Source organism: Schistocerca piceifrons, chromosome 3 (genome assembly GCF_021461385.2).
Source record: "Schistocerca piceifrons isolate TAMUIC-IGC-003096 chromosome 3, iqSchPice1.1, whole genome shotgun sequence".
NCBI classification, from domain to species: Eukaryota; Metazoa; Arthropoda; class Insecta; order Orthoptera; family Acrididae; genus Schistocerca; species Schistocerca piceifrons.
The window spans coordinates 811,187,343-811,202,317 of record NC_060140.1 but is presented as its reverse complement, the minus strand read 5'-3'; the positions used below and the strand labels follow the sequence as shown (position 1 = coordinate 811,202,317).

The 14,975-nt window shown below is 44.3% G+C and overlaps 1 protein-coding gene across 1 annotated transcript in view; it reads left to right on the top strand.

Annotated features, from left to right (window-relative positions):
* The window catches only part of LOC124789459 (probable cytosolic oligopeptidase A), an 88,501-nt gene that overhangs the window by 34,245 nt on the left and 39,281 nt on the right, over positions 1–14,975 (top strand). Inside the window, exon 3 of the mRNA XM_047256828.1 lies at positions 672–886. Within this exon, the coding sequence (XP_047112784.1) occupies positions 672–886 (215 nt within the window). The remainder of the gene's footprint in view (positions 1–671; positions 887–14,975) is intronic.

Here is a 14,975-nt window from a genome sequence, read left to right as displayed (position 1 = left end):
TGTGCAAATGGTAAAACAACAGGTGGTATCAAGAACAAGTTGTAGTTAGGAAAACATACAAGTGAACGCATATGTATGTATAAAATTGTTATGTCAGAGAGATTACGATAGACTGAGAGAGCAAAAGCAATTATCAGAAATGTGAATTTGGTGGTAGCAGTGACAGTGTTTGTATGGTTCCATAATTTCTTTTGCCTTCATCTCAAAACACACTTTTTGTGGATATATCATTATGACTCTAAGACCCCAAATTGTTCATTTGGAAAACAACAACATAATTTTTTTGCATTTGTTGTAGAATGTTAATTGAAATGAAAAAAATGTATTAATAATGCTGAAAGATGGGCATAAGTCCAGTGGAGTGAGTGAGGCATAAGGCATCACAAAATACTGAAAGAAAAAGAACATTAATTGTGGGCAAACAGTAAACATGACATTGAGGTAAGGACTTCCATGTCGTACACGAGACAGAAATTGTGGAGAATATGTATGAACTTTTCATTATTACTGAACCTCCATGAAAATTTACCATACTATAGTACAATAATATTTCTGATTTGTTTTCGTATCTTGCACAAAACAGTTGTAAACACATCAGTATGGTTTTAAAACTGATTTGAAGTTAAAGTGAGATCATGTTTGTGGAACTGAAAATTGTTTTTATTTTGCAGCAACTGAAACTTCTACAACAGACATATTTGAAGATGTTCTGGCTCCTATAGAAAAAATTGGTGCACCTCTTGATGCAACTTGGGGCACTATTAAGACTCTTCACATAGCAAATACAAAAGTGGTACCTCGCAAAGCTTACATGGGTATTCATGAACGAGCCAAACATGTTCGTTCATTAAAGTATACCAGTGAACCTATCTATTCTACTTTCAAGGTAGAAGCAGAATTTAATAAGTATCATTTCTGCTTGTTTTACTTAATTTCTTAATTTTATTTCAAATATTATATGATATGTAAAATAAGGGGATCACTGCTGTCACATACAACAACAAATAGATATTATATTGTACATAGCAATATTATGAAAAGGAAACTTGCTACTCACCATATAGCGGAGATACTTACCCGCAAATAGGCATGATAAAGACTGTCACAAATATAGCTTTCGGCCGTAAGGCCTTCATCAAAATTAGATGGCAGAAACACACACACACACACACACACACACACACACTCACCAAATGCAACTCACACACACATGACTGCAGTCTCAAGCAACTGAGGCCAACTGCGAGAAGCAGCACCAGTGCATGATGGTAGAGGTGGCTGGATGGGAGTAAGGAGAAGGCTGGTGCGGGCAGGGGGAAGGATAGTAGGGTGGTGATGGTGGATAGTGGCATGCTGTCGGAGAGCGTGCAGGGACGAGGTGGAAAGAGGGTAGCGTAGCTACGTGCAGTCGGGAGGTTAGACGGAGGGCTGCAGAGTGGTTGGGAGGAGGGTGGGAGGGGGCGATAGCGGCAAATGAGAGAAGTAAAAAGACTGGGTGTGATGGTGGACTGAGGGCTGTGTAGTCCTAAAATGGGAACAGAGAAGGTTGAGGCCAGGAGGGTTACAGAATGTAGGATATATTGCAGGAAAAGTTGCCACCTGCACAATTCAGAAAATCTGATGTTGGTGGGAAGGATCCATATGGCACAGGCTGTGAAGCAGTCATTGAAATGATGTCATGTTTGCAGCGTGCTCAGCAACCAGGTGGTCCACATGTTTCTTGGACACAGTTTGTTGGTGGCCATTCATGTGGATAGACTGGCAGATAATGTAATTCAGTTGCTCCAGTTCTGGGTGGTACTATTATGAGGGGAATGGTTCTCTGTTGTCGGACGGTGGACTTTGTGAGGTGTTGGGAGGGTGGAAAGATAGGCACGGGAGATTTGTTTTTGTACAAGGTCTGGAGGATAATTACGGTTTGTGAAGGCTTCAGTGACACCCTTGGTATATTCCGAGAGGGACCGGTCGTCACTGCAGATGCGATGACCATGGATGGCTAGGCTGTATGGAAGGGACTTCTTGGTATGGAACAGGTGACAGCTGTGAAAGTGGAGATATTGCTGGTGGTTAGTAGGTTTGAAATGGGCAGAGATACTGATATAGCTATGTTTGTGGTGGAGGGCAACATCTAGGAAGGTGCCTTGTTGGGTTGAGTAGGACCAGGTGAAGCAAATGGGGGAGAAGTTGTGAGATTCTGGAGGAATGTGGACAGGGTGTCCTCACCCTCAATCCAGATAACAAAAATGTCAACAGTGAATCTTAACTAGGGTACTTTTATGGGCACCAGCATGGCACCATCATGTGCCAATCTATTCATGGGCCATCTAGAACCTGGTTCAGATTCATTATTGACATCTTTGCAATCTGGATCGAGGGTGAGGACACCCTATCCACATTCCTCCAGGACTTCAACAACTTCCCCATTTGTTTCACCTGGTCCTCCTCAGTTGCCTGAGACTGCAGTCATGTGTGTGTGAGTTGTGTTTGCGTGTGTGTGTGTGTGTGTATGTATGTATGTCTCTGTCATCTAATTTTGACGAAGGCTTACTGGATGAAAGCTATATTTGTGACATTCTTTTTACCGTGGCTATCTGCGACTCAGCATCTCTGCTATATGGTGAGTAGGAAATTTCTTTTTCATAATATTGTTACATTCCATCCTCGATTTTCCATTGTTTTGTATGGTATGTAGCTTAGATTTAAAATGCACGCTATAGGGACTGTAAGTGACATCTATTTAAAGTGTATTAATAATGTGATTCTTCAGTTGTCCATGAAGTATGAAACCTATATTTTCTCAAGGCTAAAGGTAACTGTTCAGGCACTGTATGTAAAAGCTTAGAAGACTTCCCGGTGAGCTCCTGTTGGAATTGGTGGGGGATGTCTTCTTTAAAATAGTGGTGTGGCATGTCAGACAACGTTTCTAGTCTGTCATCTTCTAAAACCATTTTGCAGTACACATTTGTAAGAAATATTACTGGAGAAGCACATAGAATTAGATTTCTCCAGTGCCAAGCTTACCTAGAAAAATAGACCGAATCTATGAAAGTATATAGAATATTATGTGAATGGGCATTAATGTATCCTTTTAAAGCTTGCGTTGTTTGTTAACCATCATAATTTGGAGATTAACCTATATTTCAATTTCTTTTTTTATCTTTTGATATTGTCTTGTGCTGTTTGGATATTTCTTGAAAATTCTTAATGTGATGTGGCTTAATGGCTCACGTGCCGAGTATTAGATTTTAATTTGATCACCTTTTAGTGCTGTTTTTTCTTTCTGCTGCTTGACATGACTTGGCTCTGGCCTTGATTTGCAAATGCGACATTTGTCAAATGCACACTGCTTCGAATTCATTGTTAAATAATAAGTCTCATTAATGACTGGATGAAAAAGTCAGTTCTCAGCTCAAAGGAAGACAAGAATACAACTCTTGGAACAGGACCATTATAATAAAGCATTGTGCTGTCAAAACCAAACTTCAGATTGATGACTATTTAATCACTGACATCTTCTATTCTTGCCTTGCCCACAATTTCTTGTAACAGCAGGTGATTGAACCACACTGCAACAGCTCTGTCACCACTACAGTGTTTTTCAGTATCAATATGAACAGCTACACCATCCATTATTGTCTGCTTGTTGTGGGGTACAAAAGCTACTATCCTACATGAGTGTGTTTGCTAGGAACACCATGAACCATGGACCGTGCCGTTGGTGGGGAGGCTTGCGTGCCTCAGCGATACAGATGGCCGTACCGTAGGTTTTGTGGCGGCGTTCGTAGCGACAAACAATTCGCTGTAGAAACGGCTTACGAAGTCACCGCCACACTTTTAATAGCGGGCCGACCGGTCCGCTGGAACAGTTAACAGAAAGATGAAAACCCAAACACTCTGATTAAATAAAAGTCGGTACTTAACTTTATTAACGAAGATACAGAAACACAGTGGTGAACTCCGTGTCTACAGAAATCTGTCTAGTTCGAGTCGGAGCGGCTAGGTCAGCGTCGGCTGATGACAAACAACAACTCTGCTGCGATGAACACACAACTGACTAGCAAGTACACAATTCAGTGGCGAGTATACAACTGAGCGGCGAATGCAGAACTGTCCTAGCGCTCGAGACTCCAGCGCTTAAGAAGCCAGAAGCCAGCGGTGGCGCGCGCTGACTTGCGGCGATTTCCTGTCTCGCTGGCGCTGCTTATGCGGACGGCGTCCGGACTTTGATGCTGCCAACCTTTTGGCAGCGGGCTCGGGTGGCATTACTGGCTAGGATATAACACTCCTCCCCCCCAAATCGCCGCACCGTCGTTGAGTAATGACGTGGCGAGCGTCGACGGCGGGGGAGGGGTCTGGCCGCAGGCGTAGCAGAAGAGACCGGGGCGGAGACTGTTGTCGGTGGCAGTCCCCGGTCCGCACCCCAGCATTGGCTGCGCAGGGCCTCGGGAAACACCGACGGAAAACCGAGGTCAGGGTGCACGTCTGTGACCACGGGCGCAGCTTCTGGTACTGGACGCGACAGGGCGTCGGGACCCACGGAGAGAGGCAGCGTCTCCTGACGCTGCGTCGACGGCTGCTGAGTGGGCGCCGGACAAGGCGCTGCGGTGTCAGACTCCTTGGGGGTGCCCAAGGAAAGCGGCTGCAGGACAGGCTGCACAGCCACCGCTTGGGAAGGCGGCCCGGCTGAGGGGTCGACGTCCATCAGCTCCGAAGGCGGTGGCGACTGAAGAGGGACCGCAGACGCCGGAGCGACCACCTGGGGCGCTCCCGGAGGAAGCTGCGCGGGAGGCATCAACGGGACGGGCTGTCGGCGTGGTAGCGGCGACGGCTGCTGCTGCTGCCCTGAGGGCGGCAGCGAAGTCGGAAGGCGCGGCTGGAACCCGCCGCGGACCAAATCTGTGGACAAAGAACGAGCGGCAGAATCCGGGCGGCCAGCGCGGCGCAACTGGTTCTGATGCCTCCTGTGCACCCCAGTAGCACCTTGAACAGTATAAAAACTGCGACCCTGGACACTTATCACGGTACCACATTCCCAACGATGGCGACCGTGATAAACTCTGAAAAAAACGGCGTCGTTGCGCTGAAAACGCGTGCGATGCTCAGAAGCGGCGGGTCGATCCAGGGGGTGCAACAACCGTAGTAGGGTGCGATGACGACGGCCGTGGAGAAGCTCCGCAGGCGAAGGGCCGTCGCGTGGCGTGGTCCGGTACGACGACAGGAACGTGAGGAGGGCCTGCTGACGAGAGTGCGTAGCACGAAGGCGGTCCATATGATCCTTGAATGTGCGTACAAAACATTCCGCTGCACCTTCGATTGAGGGTGGAACGGCGGAGTAAGAACATGGCAAATGCCATTGGCAGAACAAAAACTTTCAAAGTCAGCAGAGGTAAATTGTGGACCATTGTCAGACACTAAAACTTCTGGAAGACCCTCAATACAAAAAATTGAAGTCAACGCCTGTATAGTTTGTGCAGACGTTGTAGACTGCATGGGCACAACAAACGGAAAATTACTAAATGCATCTATCACAATGAGCCAACGAGAATTCCAATATGGACCAGCGAAATCAATATGTACTCGCTGCCAGGGACCGGCAGGGCTTGCCCACTCAAAATAGCATTGAGGCGGAGCAGCTTAGTTTTCGGCACACGTCGAACAATCTGTAGACATCTGCGTAATCTGCTTATCAATGCCGATCCATGTACAATGACGGCGGGCTGGCTGCTTGGTGCGGACCACTCCCCAATGACCTTGATGCAACAAGTCGAGGACCTTGGATTGGAGCACTTGGGGAAACACTACACAAAGCTGGTCATTCTCGGTGCGTAACAGTAAAACTCTGTGCGAAACAGACAACAGATGACGTTGCGGATAATAGCGACGAACCACAGGATCCGATATGTCCTTTGCCTTGGACGGCCAACCACGTTGAACAAAACGTAATAGTAAACTCAGATGAGGATCCGTAGCTGTCTCACGTGCCACCTGACGATAATCAATCGGAAAATCCCGGAGGGATTGATGCTCATCGGCATCAATCTGATGGCAAGAGTCGTCAGAGGAATCGAAGACATCATCCGCAGCAATCGGCAATCTAGAAAGCGCGTCAGCGTTTGCATGCTGAGATGTAGGGCGATACAGTATCTCATACTGGTATTGTGATAACAAAAGAGCCCAACGTTGTAGTCTCTGAGCTGTCCGCTGAGGAACTGGTTTAGACGGATGAAACAGTGACGTCAGGGGCTTGTGATCTGTTACTAAATAGAATGGTCTACCATAGAGGTAGTGATGGAATTTTGTGACACCGAACACAATAGCCAACGCTTCCTTGTCCAATTGGCTATAATGACACTGAGCTTTGTCGAGCAATTTAGATGCGAACGCAATAGGACGTTCGGTGTTACCGACTCGGTGAGACAACACAGCACCGAGGCCGAAAGAAGAGGCATCACAAGCTAACACCAGAGGCTTGTTAGGGTTGTAATGGACCAGACAACGATCATTCAATAAAGCCTCTTTAAGCTGCTGAAAGGCTGATTGGCAATCAGCTGACCACACAAACGGAACATCCTTACGGCGAAGACGATGCAACGGTGCAGCAATCTGTGATGCATTAGGTATAAACCTAATATGTTGTTGTTGTTGTGGTCTTCAGTCCTGAGACTGGTTTGATGCAGCTCTCCATGCTACTCTATCCTGTGCAAGCTTTTTCATCTCCCAGTACCTACTGCAACCTACATCCTTCTGAATCTGCTTAGTGTATTCATCTCTTGGTCTCCCTCTACGATTTTTACCCTCCACGCTGCCCTCCAATACTAAATTGGTGATCCCTTGATGCCTCAGAACATGTCCTACCAACCGATCCCTTGTCAATTTGCCAAGAACTGCTTGCAATTCATGCAGATTGCGAGGGGCGGGCAAATCACAAATAGCTGCTAAATGTGACTGGGAGGGATGAATGCCTTGAGCATTAATAACATGTCCCAGATACTCCAGCTCCGTAAGGAAAAATGAACATTTATCGATGTTGCAACATAGGCCTGCCTGAGACAACACTTTAAACAAACACTCCAAATTACGGAAATGTTCAGCAGGCGTCCGACCGGACACAACAATATCGTCTAAATAGTTGCAACACGATGGCACATTAGCCAGAAGTTGTGACAAAAAACGCTGAAAAACAGCTGGAGCTGATGCACAACCAAAAGGCAAACGCAGAAAACGGAACAACCCCAACGACGTGTTTATGACAAAATACCGTTGTGATTGCTCGTCGAGGGGCAATTGCAAATATGCTTCACGGAGATCAATTTTGGAAAAGAAACGAGCTTCCCCTAACTTATCCATCAGCTCGTCCGGTCTAGGCAAAGGAAAAGAATCAATGACAGTCTGAGGATTAACTGTCGACTTAAAATCAGCACACAAACGTAACTTGCCAGACGGTTTCTTTATAATAACTAAGGGAGAAGCCCACTGGCTCGCTGAAACGGGTTGAATAACACCGTTGTTTTGCCAACGACGAAGTTCAGCTTCTACAGGTGCCCGGAGGGCGTGAGGCACTGGACGAGCACGACAAAATCGAGGCTGAGCATTATCTTTTAACGTAATATGAGCGGCAAAGTTCGCACCACAACCTAGTTCGTCTTTAAATATGTAACTGTATCGTTTACACAAATCGGTTATGCTGTCTTGAGGAACAACAACAGAATTAATTTGCAACACATTGTCTTGAATAGACAGGCCAAACAAGTCAAAACAGTCTAATCCGAAAATGTTTACACTGTCTGTAGCGCGGAGCACTGTGAATGAAACTGTTTTTGTATTGCCACGGAATGTGGCTGGCATGCTACATACACCTAACACAGGAATTTGTTCTCCACTATAAGTAGCCAAAGAATGTTTTGCCGCTGAAAGTTTAGGGCGGCCGATAGCCGCATACATAGCACTATTTATGAGAGTCACAGACGCACCAGTGTCTAATTGAAAATTGAAGGTCTTATCCTGGATGCGTAGCTTCACAAATAGTTTATTACACTGTCTCTGGATCGGTGCAGTGGAGGCGGAAGACACAAAATCAGCGCGTTTAGCGCGTGTTCGCTGCTTACGACAACTCGTGGGTTGGGCGGGTGGAACAACAACTTCCGCTTCACTTGCAGTCTGTACATTACTTTTTACAGCGTTTGAATTACGCTTGGGTCGCATAGCAGAGGGCTGGGTGGGTGGCTTATTGCGAACAAGTTTATTACCCACACGAACCGTGGAAGAGTCTTTAAACGCGACCTTCTGGGCGGGCTGGCTTTGAAGAACATGAATATCCATGGGCTGGGCAGCACTAGAATTGTTCTTGCGTTTACGCAAACAAACAGTCTGGATGTGTCCTTTCCTTTGACAAAAGTGACAAACCGCGTTTCTTAACGGGCAACGTTCACGAGGATGAGCAAGAACACACTTAGGGCAAGACTTAACTCTATCATTTTGCACACGCGGCCGGCTAGTATTTACAGTCTGACTCTGCCGGTGGGGCCGCGGGCGTGACAGAACTTGCTTAGCACAGGCAATTTGAGAAATACATGGCTGATCTAACTCACACTCAGCATAGTCAAAAGTATCTGGGGCATCAATGATGTTCATCACAGTCTCTAATGACGGGTCAGGCAACTTTAAGATAGCAGCACGAATACGAGAATCTGCAATGTTTTGAGTAATAGCGTCTCGTAACATGACATCACTGAAGGAAGCTCCACACACACAATTAAATCGGCACTGACGGGTGAGGCCCCGTAAATCTGTTAACCACTGTTTATTAGATTGATGTGGCAGTTTCTTTAATCTGAAGAACTTGAATCTGGCTGCTGCCACATGAACTCGCGACTCGAAATACTCAGCAAGCTTGTCAACAACAACGTCATAGTCTAAAGCTTCTGGCTTGGATTCCGGGAACAACTTACAAAGTAGTCGATAGATTTCCACGCCTGCAGTGGAAATTAAATAAAGCTGCCGCTCAGTACCTGTGATTTTGTAGACTGTCATGTGCACCTGCAACTGCGCGAAATATTCTCGCCATTCTTCTCTTGATGCATCAAAAGCACGGAAAGGTGGTGCTGCCTGTGCTTGTTCCTTTTGTGTTGGAGGATTAGCCGCTTGTTTGGCGATTGCTTCCACCAGACTTTGTATTTGCTGACTCTGTAACAAGATCAACTGTTGTAATTCGGCAGACATAGTGAACACAAATTAAACCAGCCCCCAAAAGTTTATCGCTATAATTAGTATAACCAGAAACAAGTTGAACCAGCCCTGCACACGAGTTTGGAAGGCCTCGTCGCCAGTTTTGTGGCGGCGTTCGTAGCGACAAACAATTCGCTGTAGAAACGGCTTACGAAGTCACCGCCACACTTTTAATAGCGGGCCGACCGGTCCGCTGGAACAGTGAACAGAAAGATGAAAACCCAAACACTCTGATTATATAAAAGTCGGTACTTAACTTTATTAACGAAGATACAGAAACACAGTGGTGAACTCCGTGTCTACAGAAATCTGTCTAGTTCGAGTCGGAGCGGCTAGGTCAGCGTCGGCTGACGACAAACAACAACTCTGCTGCGATGAACACACAACTGACTAGCAAGTACACAATTCGGTGGCGAGTATACAACTGAGCGGCGAATACAGAACTGTCCTAGCGCTCGCGACTCCAGCGCTTAAGAAGCCAGAAGCCAGTGGTGGCGCGCGCAGACTAGCGGCGATTTCCTGTCTCGCTGGCGCTGCTTATGCGGACGGCGTCCGGACTTTGATGCTGCCAACCTTTTGGCAGGGGGCTCGGGTGGCATTACTGGCTAGGATATAACAGTAGGTGCAACCACAACGGAGGGGTATCTGTTGAGAGGACAGACAAACATATGGTTCTTGAAGAGGGGCAGCAGCCTTTTCACTAGTTGCAGGGGCAACAGTCAGGATGATTGACTGATCTGGCCTTGTAACATTAACCAAAACGGCCTTGCTGTGCTGGTACTGCGAACGGCTGAAAGCAAGGGGAAACTACAGCCGTAATTTTTGCCGAGGGCATGCAGCTTTACTGTATGATTAAATGATGATGGCGTCCTCTTGGGTAAAATATTCCTGAAGTAAAATAGTCCCCCATTCGGATCTCCGGGCGGGGACTACTCAAGAGGACGTCGTTATCAGGAGAAAGAAAACAGGTGTTCTACGGATCGGAGCGTGGAATGTCAGATCCCTTAATCGGGCAGGTAGGTTAGAAAATTTAAAAAGGGAAATGGATAGGTTAAAGTTAGATATAGTGGGAATTAGTGAAGTTCGGTGTCAGGAGGAACAAGACTTTTGGTCAGGTGATTACAGGGTTATAAATACAAAATCAAATAGGGGTAATGCAGGAGTAGGTTTAATATGAATAAAAAAATAGGAGTGCGGGTTAGCTACTACAAACAGCATAGTGGACGCATTATTGTGGCCAAGATAGACACAAAGCTCATGCCTACTACAGTAGTACAAGTTTATATGCCAACTAGCTCTGCAAATGATGAAGAAATAGATGAAATGTATGACGAGATAAAAGAAATTATTCAGGTAGTGAAGGGAGATGAAAATCTAATAGCCATGGGTGACTGGAATTCGTCAGTAGGAAAAGGGAGGGAAGGAAACATAGTAGGTGAATATGGATTGGGGGGAAGGAATGAAAGAGGAAGCCGCGTTGTAGAATTTTGCACAGAGCATAACTTAATCATAGCTAACACTTGGTTCAAGAATCATAAAAGCAGGTTGTATACCTGGAAGAATCCTGGAGATACTAAAAGGTATCAGATAGATTATATATTATTATTATTTATTATTTATTTATTTAACCTGATCAGATTAGGGCCATCAGGCCCTCTCTTACATCGGACCAGTGTTCCACACATGCAGCATTTCACACATCAGAGTAACATCATGAACATAGTTCAAATGAGAAAATTAGCTTACTCTAGTGACAATATGAATAAAGACTAGTGACTAAGACCTAATAAAGTAAATGAGGAAGTATTTTTACAACAGTTGCTATACATACAGATTATGATAAAAGCAATAATAATAACAGTAAAACAAAAAATCAAATAATAATGATTAACATGACTAAGACCTAATAAAGTAAATGCTGGCAGTATTTTTACATCAGGTGCTATACATACAGATTATGGTGAAAGCAATAATAATAACAGTAAAAAAAAAAATCAAATAATAATGACAACATGAGAAAGATTCGCAATAGTAATGAAGGTTTGTGCAGATGTACATTAATATTTTGGTGTGTAAAGTAGATGTTTACTAGTATAGCGAGTTTTGGGTAAGGGAGGTTTAAGGAGGGGGAGAGAGAGAAGTAATGAGGTGAAGTGCACTCATGTACAGAGGAAGGCATTACTGTTGCTTAAGTAGATACGTCATTAACTGTTTTTTGAAGCCGGTCATGTTTTTAAGTTCTCTAACATAACGAGGGAGGTTATTCCAGAGTCGGGTTCCCGCTACTGTAAAGGACTTGGAGAAGGTGACTGAGCAATGCAGTGGAACGGAGAGGATTTTATTATGATGGGAACGTGTGTTTCTGTCATGCTGTTCCGACATGAGTGTTAGGGACGAGGAGAGATATGAGGGACAGTGTACATTTATAAGGCAGTAGATGAGACAGAGTGTATGGAAATCTCTGCGTTTGTCTGCACGCAGCAAGGACAATTTTGCATATGCTGGTGAAATGTGATCAAAAAGTCGAACGTCACAGATATATCGGACGCAGGCATTCGTGACCAGTTCTAGACGTCGGGAATTTTCCTAAGAGAGGCCTTGTAGGATAATATCGCTGTAGTCAATGATTGGGAGTATAAGCGTTTGTACTAATTTCTTTTTCAAAGAAGAGTTTTTTATATTTTTGTAGGACATGAAGGGATGCTGATGCTTTTTTGCACACTGCAGTTACGTGCTCTGTCCAATTTAGATTTTCATCTATTATTACTCCCAAACTCTTTGCTGAGGGCGAGAAGTTAATAATTGTTCCATTTAGGATAAGAGGTGGTACGGATTCCCGATGTTTTGGGCTAATGAGCTTAGAGTGACCAACAAGTACCGCTTGGGTTTTAGATGGGTTTAGTTTTAGACCTATGTCCTGCACCCATTTTGACAGTGCGTCGAGGTCAGTATTGAAATTTTCAATAGCTTTCTTGAGATTGCTTGGTTTCGCACTTAGATACAACTGAAGGTCATCAGCATACATATGGTATTTGCAATAGGTCAGGACCGATGACACATCATTGACATAAAGAGAGAAGAGTATAGGACCTAATACTGAGCCTTGGGGAACGCATGACACTACCTGCCGCCATTGTGATTTTATATCCCCAGACAGGACGCGTTGCTGACGAGACGTCATGTATATAATGGTAAGACAGAGATTTAGGAACCAGGTTTTAAATTGTAAGACATCTCCTGGGGCAGATGTGGATTCTGACCACAATCTATTGGTTATGAACTGCAGATTGAAACTGAAGAAGCTGCAAAAAGGTGGGAATTTAAGGAGATGGGACCTGGATAAACTGAAAGAACCAGAGGTTGTAGAGAGTTTCAGGGAGAGCATAAGGGAACAATTGGCAGGAATGGGGGAAAGAAATACAGTAGAAGAAGAATGGGTAGCTCTGAGGGATGAAGTAGTGAAGGCAGCAGATGATCAAGTAGGTAAAAAGACGAGGGCTGATAGAAATCCTTGGGTAACAGAAGAAATATTGAATTTAATTGATGAAAGGAGAAAATATAAAAATGCAGTAAATGAAGCAGGCAAAAAGGAATACAAACGTCTCAAAAATGTTATTGACAGGAAGTGCAAAATGGCTAAGCAGGGATGGCTAGAGGACAAATGTAAGGATGTAGAGGCCTGTCTCACTAGGGGTAAGATAGATACTGCCTACAGGAAAATTAAAGAGACTTTTGGAGAGAAGAGAACCACTTGTATGAATATCAAGAGCTCAGATGGAAACCCAGTTCTAAGCAAAGAAGGGAAGGCAGAAAGGTGGAAGGAGTATATAGAGGGTCTATACAAGGGCGATGTACTTGAGGACAATATTATAGAAATGGAGGAGGATGTAAAATACTAATGCGAATTCTTTACAGACGAATGGAAAAGCTGGTAGAAGCCGACCTCGGGGAAGATCAGTTTGGATTCCGTAGAAATGTTGGAACACATGAGGCAATACTGACCTTACGACTTATCTTAGAAGAAAGATTAAGAAAAGGCAAACCTACATTTCTAGCATTTGTTGACTTAGAGAAAGCTTTTGACAATGTTAACTGGAATACTCTGTTTCGAATTCTGAAGGTGGCAGGGGTAAAATACAGGGAGCGAAAGGCTATTTACAATTTGTACAGAAACCAGATGGCAGTTATAAGAGTCGAGGGGCATGAAAGGGAAGCAGTGGTTGGGAAAGGAGTGAGACAGGGTTGTAGCCTCTCCCCGATGTTATTCAATCTGTATATTGAGCAAGCAGTAAAGGAAACAAAAGAAAAATTCGGAGTAGGTATTAAAATTCATGGAGAAGTAGTAAAAACTTTGAGGTTCCCCGATGACATTGTTATTCTGTCAGAGACAGCAAAGGACTTGGAAGAGCAATTGAACGGAATGGACAGTGTCTCGAAAGGAGGATATAAGATGAACATCAACAAAAGCAAAACGAGGATAATGGAATGTAGTCAAATTACATCGGGTGATGCTGAGGGAATTAGATTAGGAAATGAGACACTTAAAGTAGTAAAGGAACAAAATAACTGATGATGGTCGAAGTAGAGAAGATATAAAATGTAGACTGGCAATGGCAAGAAAAGCGTTTCTGAAGAAGAGAAATTTGTTAACATCGAGTATAGATTTAAGTGTCAGGAAGTCGTTTCTGAAAGTATTTGTATGGAGTGTAGCCATATATGGAAGTGAAACATGGACGATAACTAGTTTGGACAAGAAGAGAATAGAAGCTTTCGAAATGTGGTGCTACAGAAGAATGCTGAAGATATGGTGGGTAGATCACGTAACTAATGAGGAGGTATTGAATAGGATTGGGGAGAAGAGAAGTTTGTGGCACAACTTGGCTAGAAGAAGGGATCGGTTGGTAGGACATGTTTTGAGGCATCAAGGGATCACAAATTTAGCATTGGAGGGCAGCGTGGAGGGTAAAAATCGTACAGGGAGACCACGAGATGAATACACTAAGCAGATTCAGAAGGATGTAGGTTGCAGTAGGTACTGGGAGATGAAGAAGCTTGCACAGGATAGAGTAGCGTGGAGAGCTGCATCAAACCAGTCTCAGGACTGAAGACCACAACAACAACAACAACAACACCATCCATTATTGTCTGCTTGTTGTGGGGTACAAAAGCTACTATCTTACATGAGTGTGTTTGGTAGGAGGATTGAACTTAGTTTTGACCCCTCTTAGTTTTGACCCTTGACGTAATGGTGCTGTGTCGTGTGGTACAAGTGAATATAAAACAGAACACTGACAATATTTATTTTAATTTTCATATAATCTTCTAGAGTGTACGTTGCGGTGGTAGTGTGGTCTATAGCAAAGTGCAAGATGTAGGTTAAATTGAAAGGAGGCAGTTTGCTTGGGAGTTGATGTAGGTATGAACATGGTGTCATGAGAATAATAATTATTCTTATTAAGGTGTGAACTTTATGCATATTATATTGCACTCCACAAGCCACCTAATGGTGTGTGGCGGAGGGTACTTTCTGTACCACTATCTGATACCTCCAACCCTGTTCCACTCGCGGATAGTGCATGGGAAGAATGATTGTTGGTAAGCCTCTGTATTGGCTTTAATTTCCTGAATTTTTCTCCTCGTGATCAATACATGAGATGTATGTGGGGCGGAAGTAATATGTTTGACTCCCCCTGAAAAGCGCTGTCCAGAAATTTCAGTAGCAAATCTCTCCGTGATGCACAATATTTCTT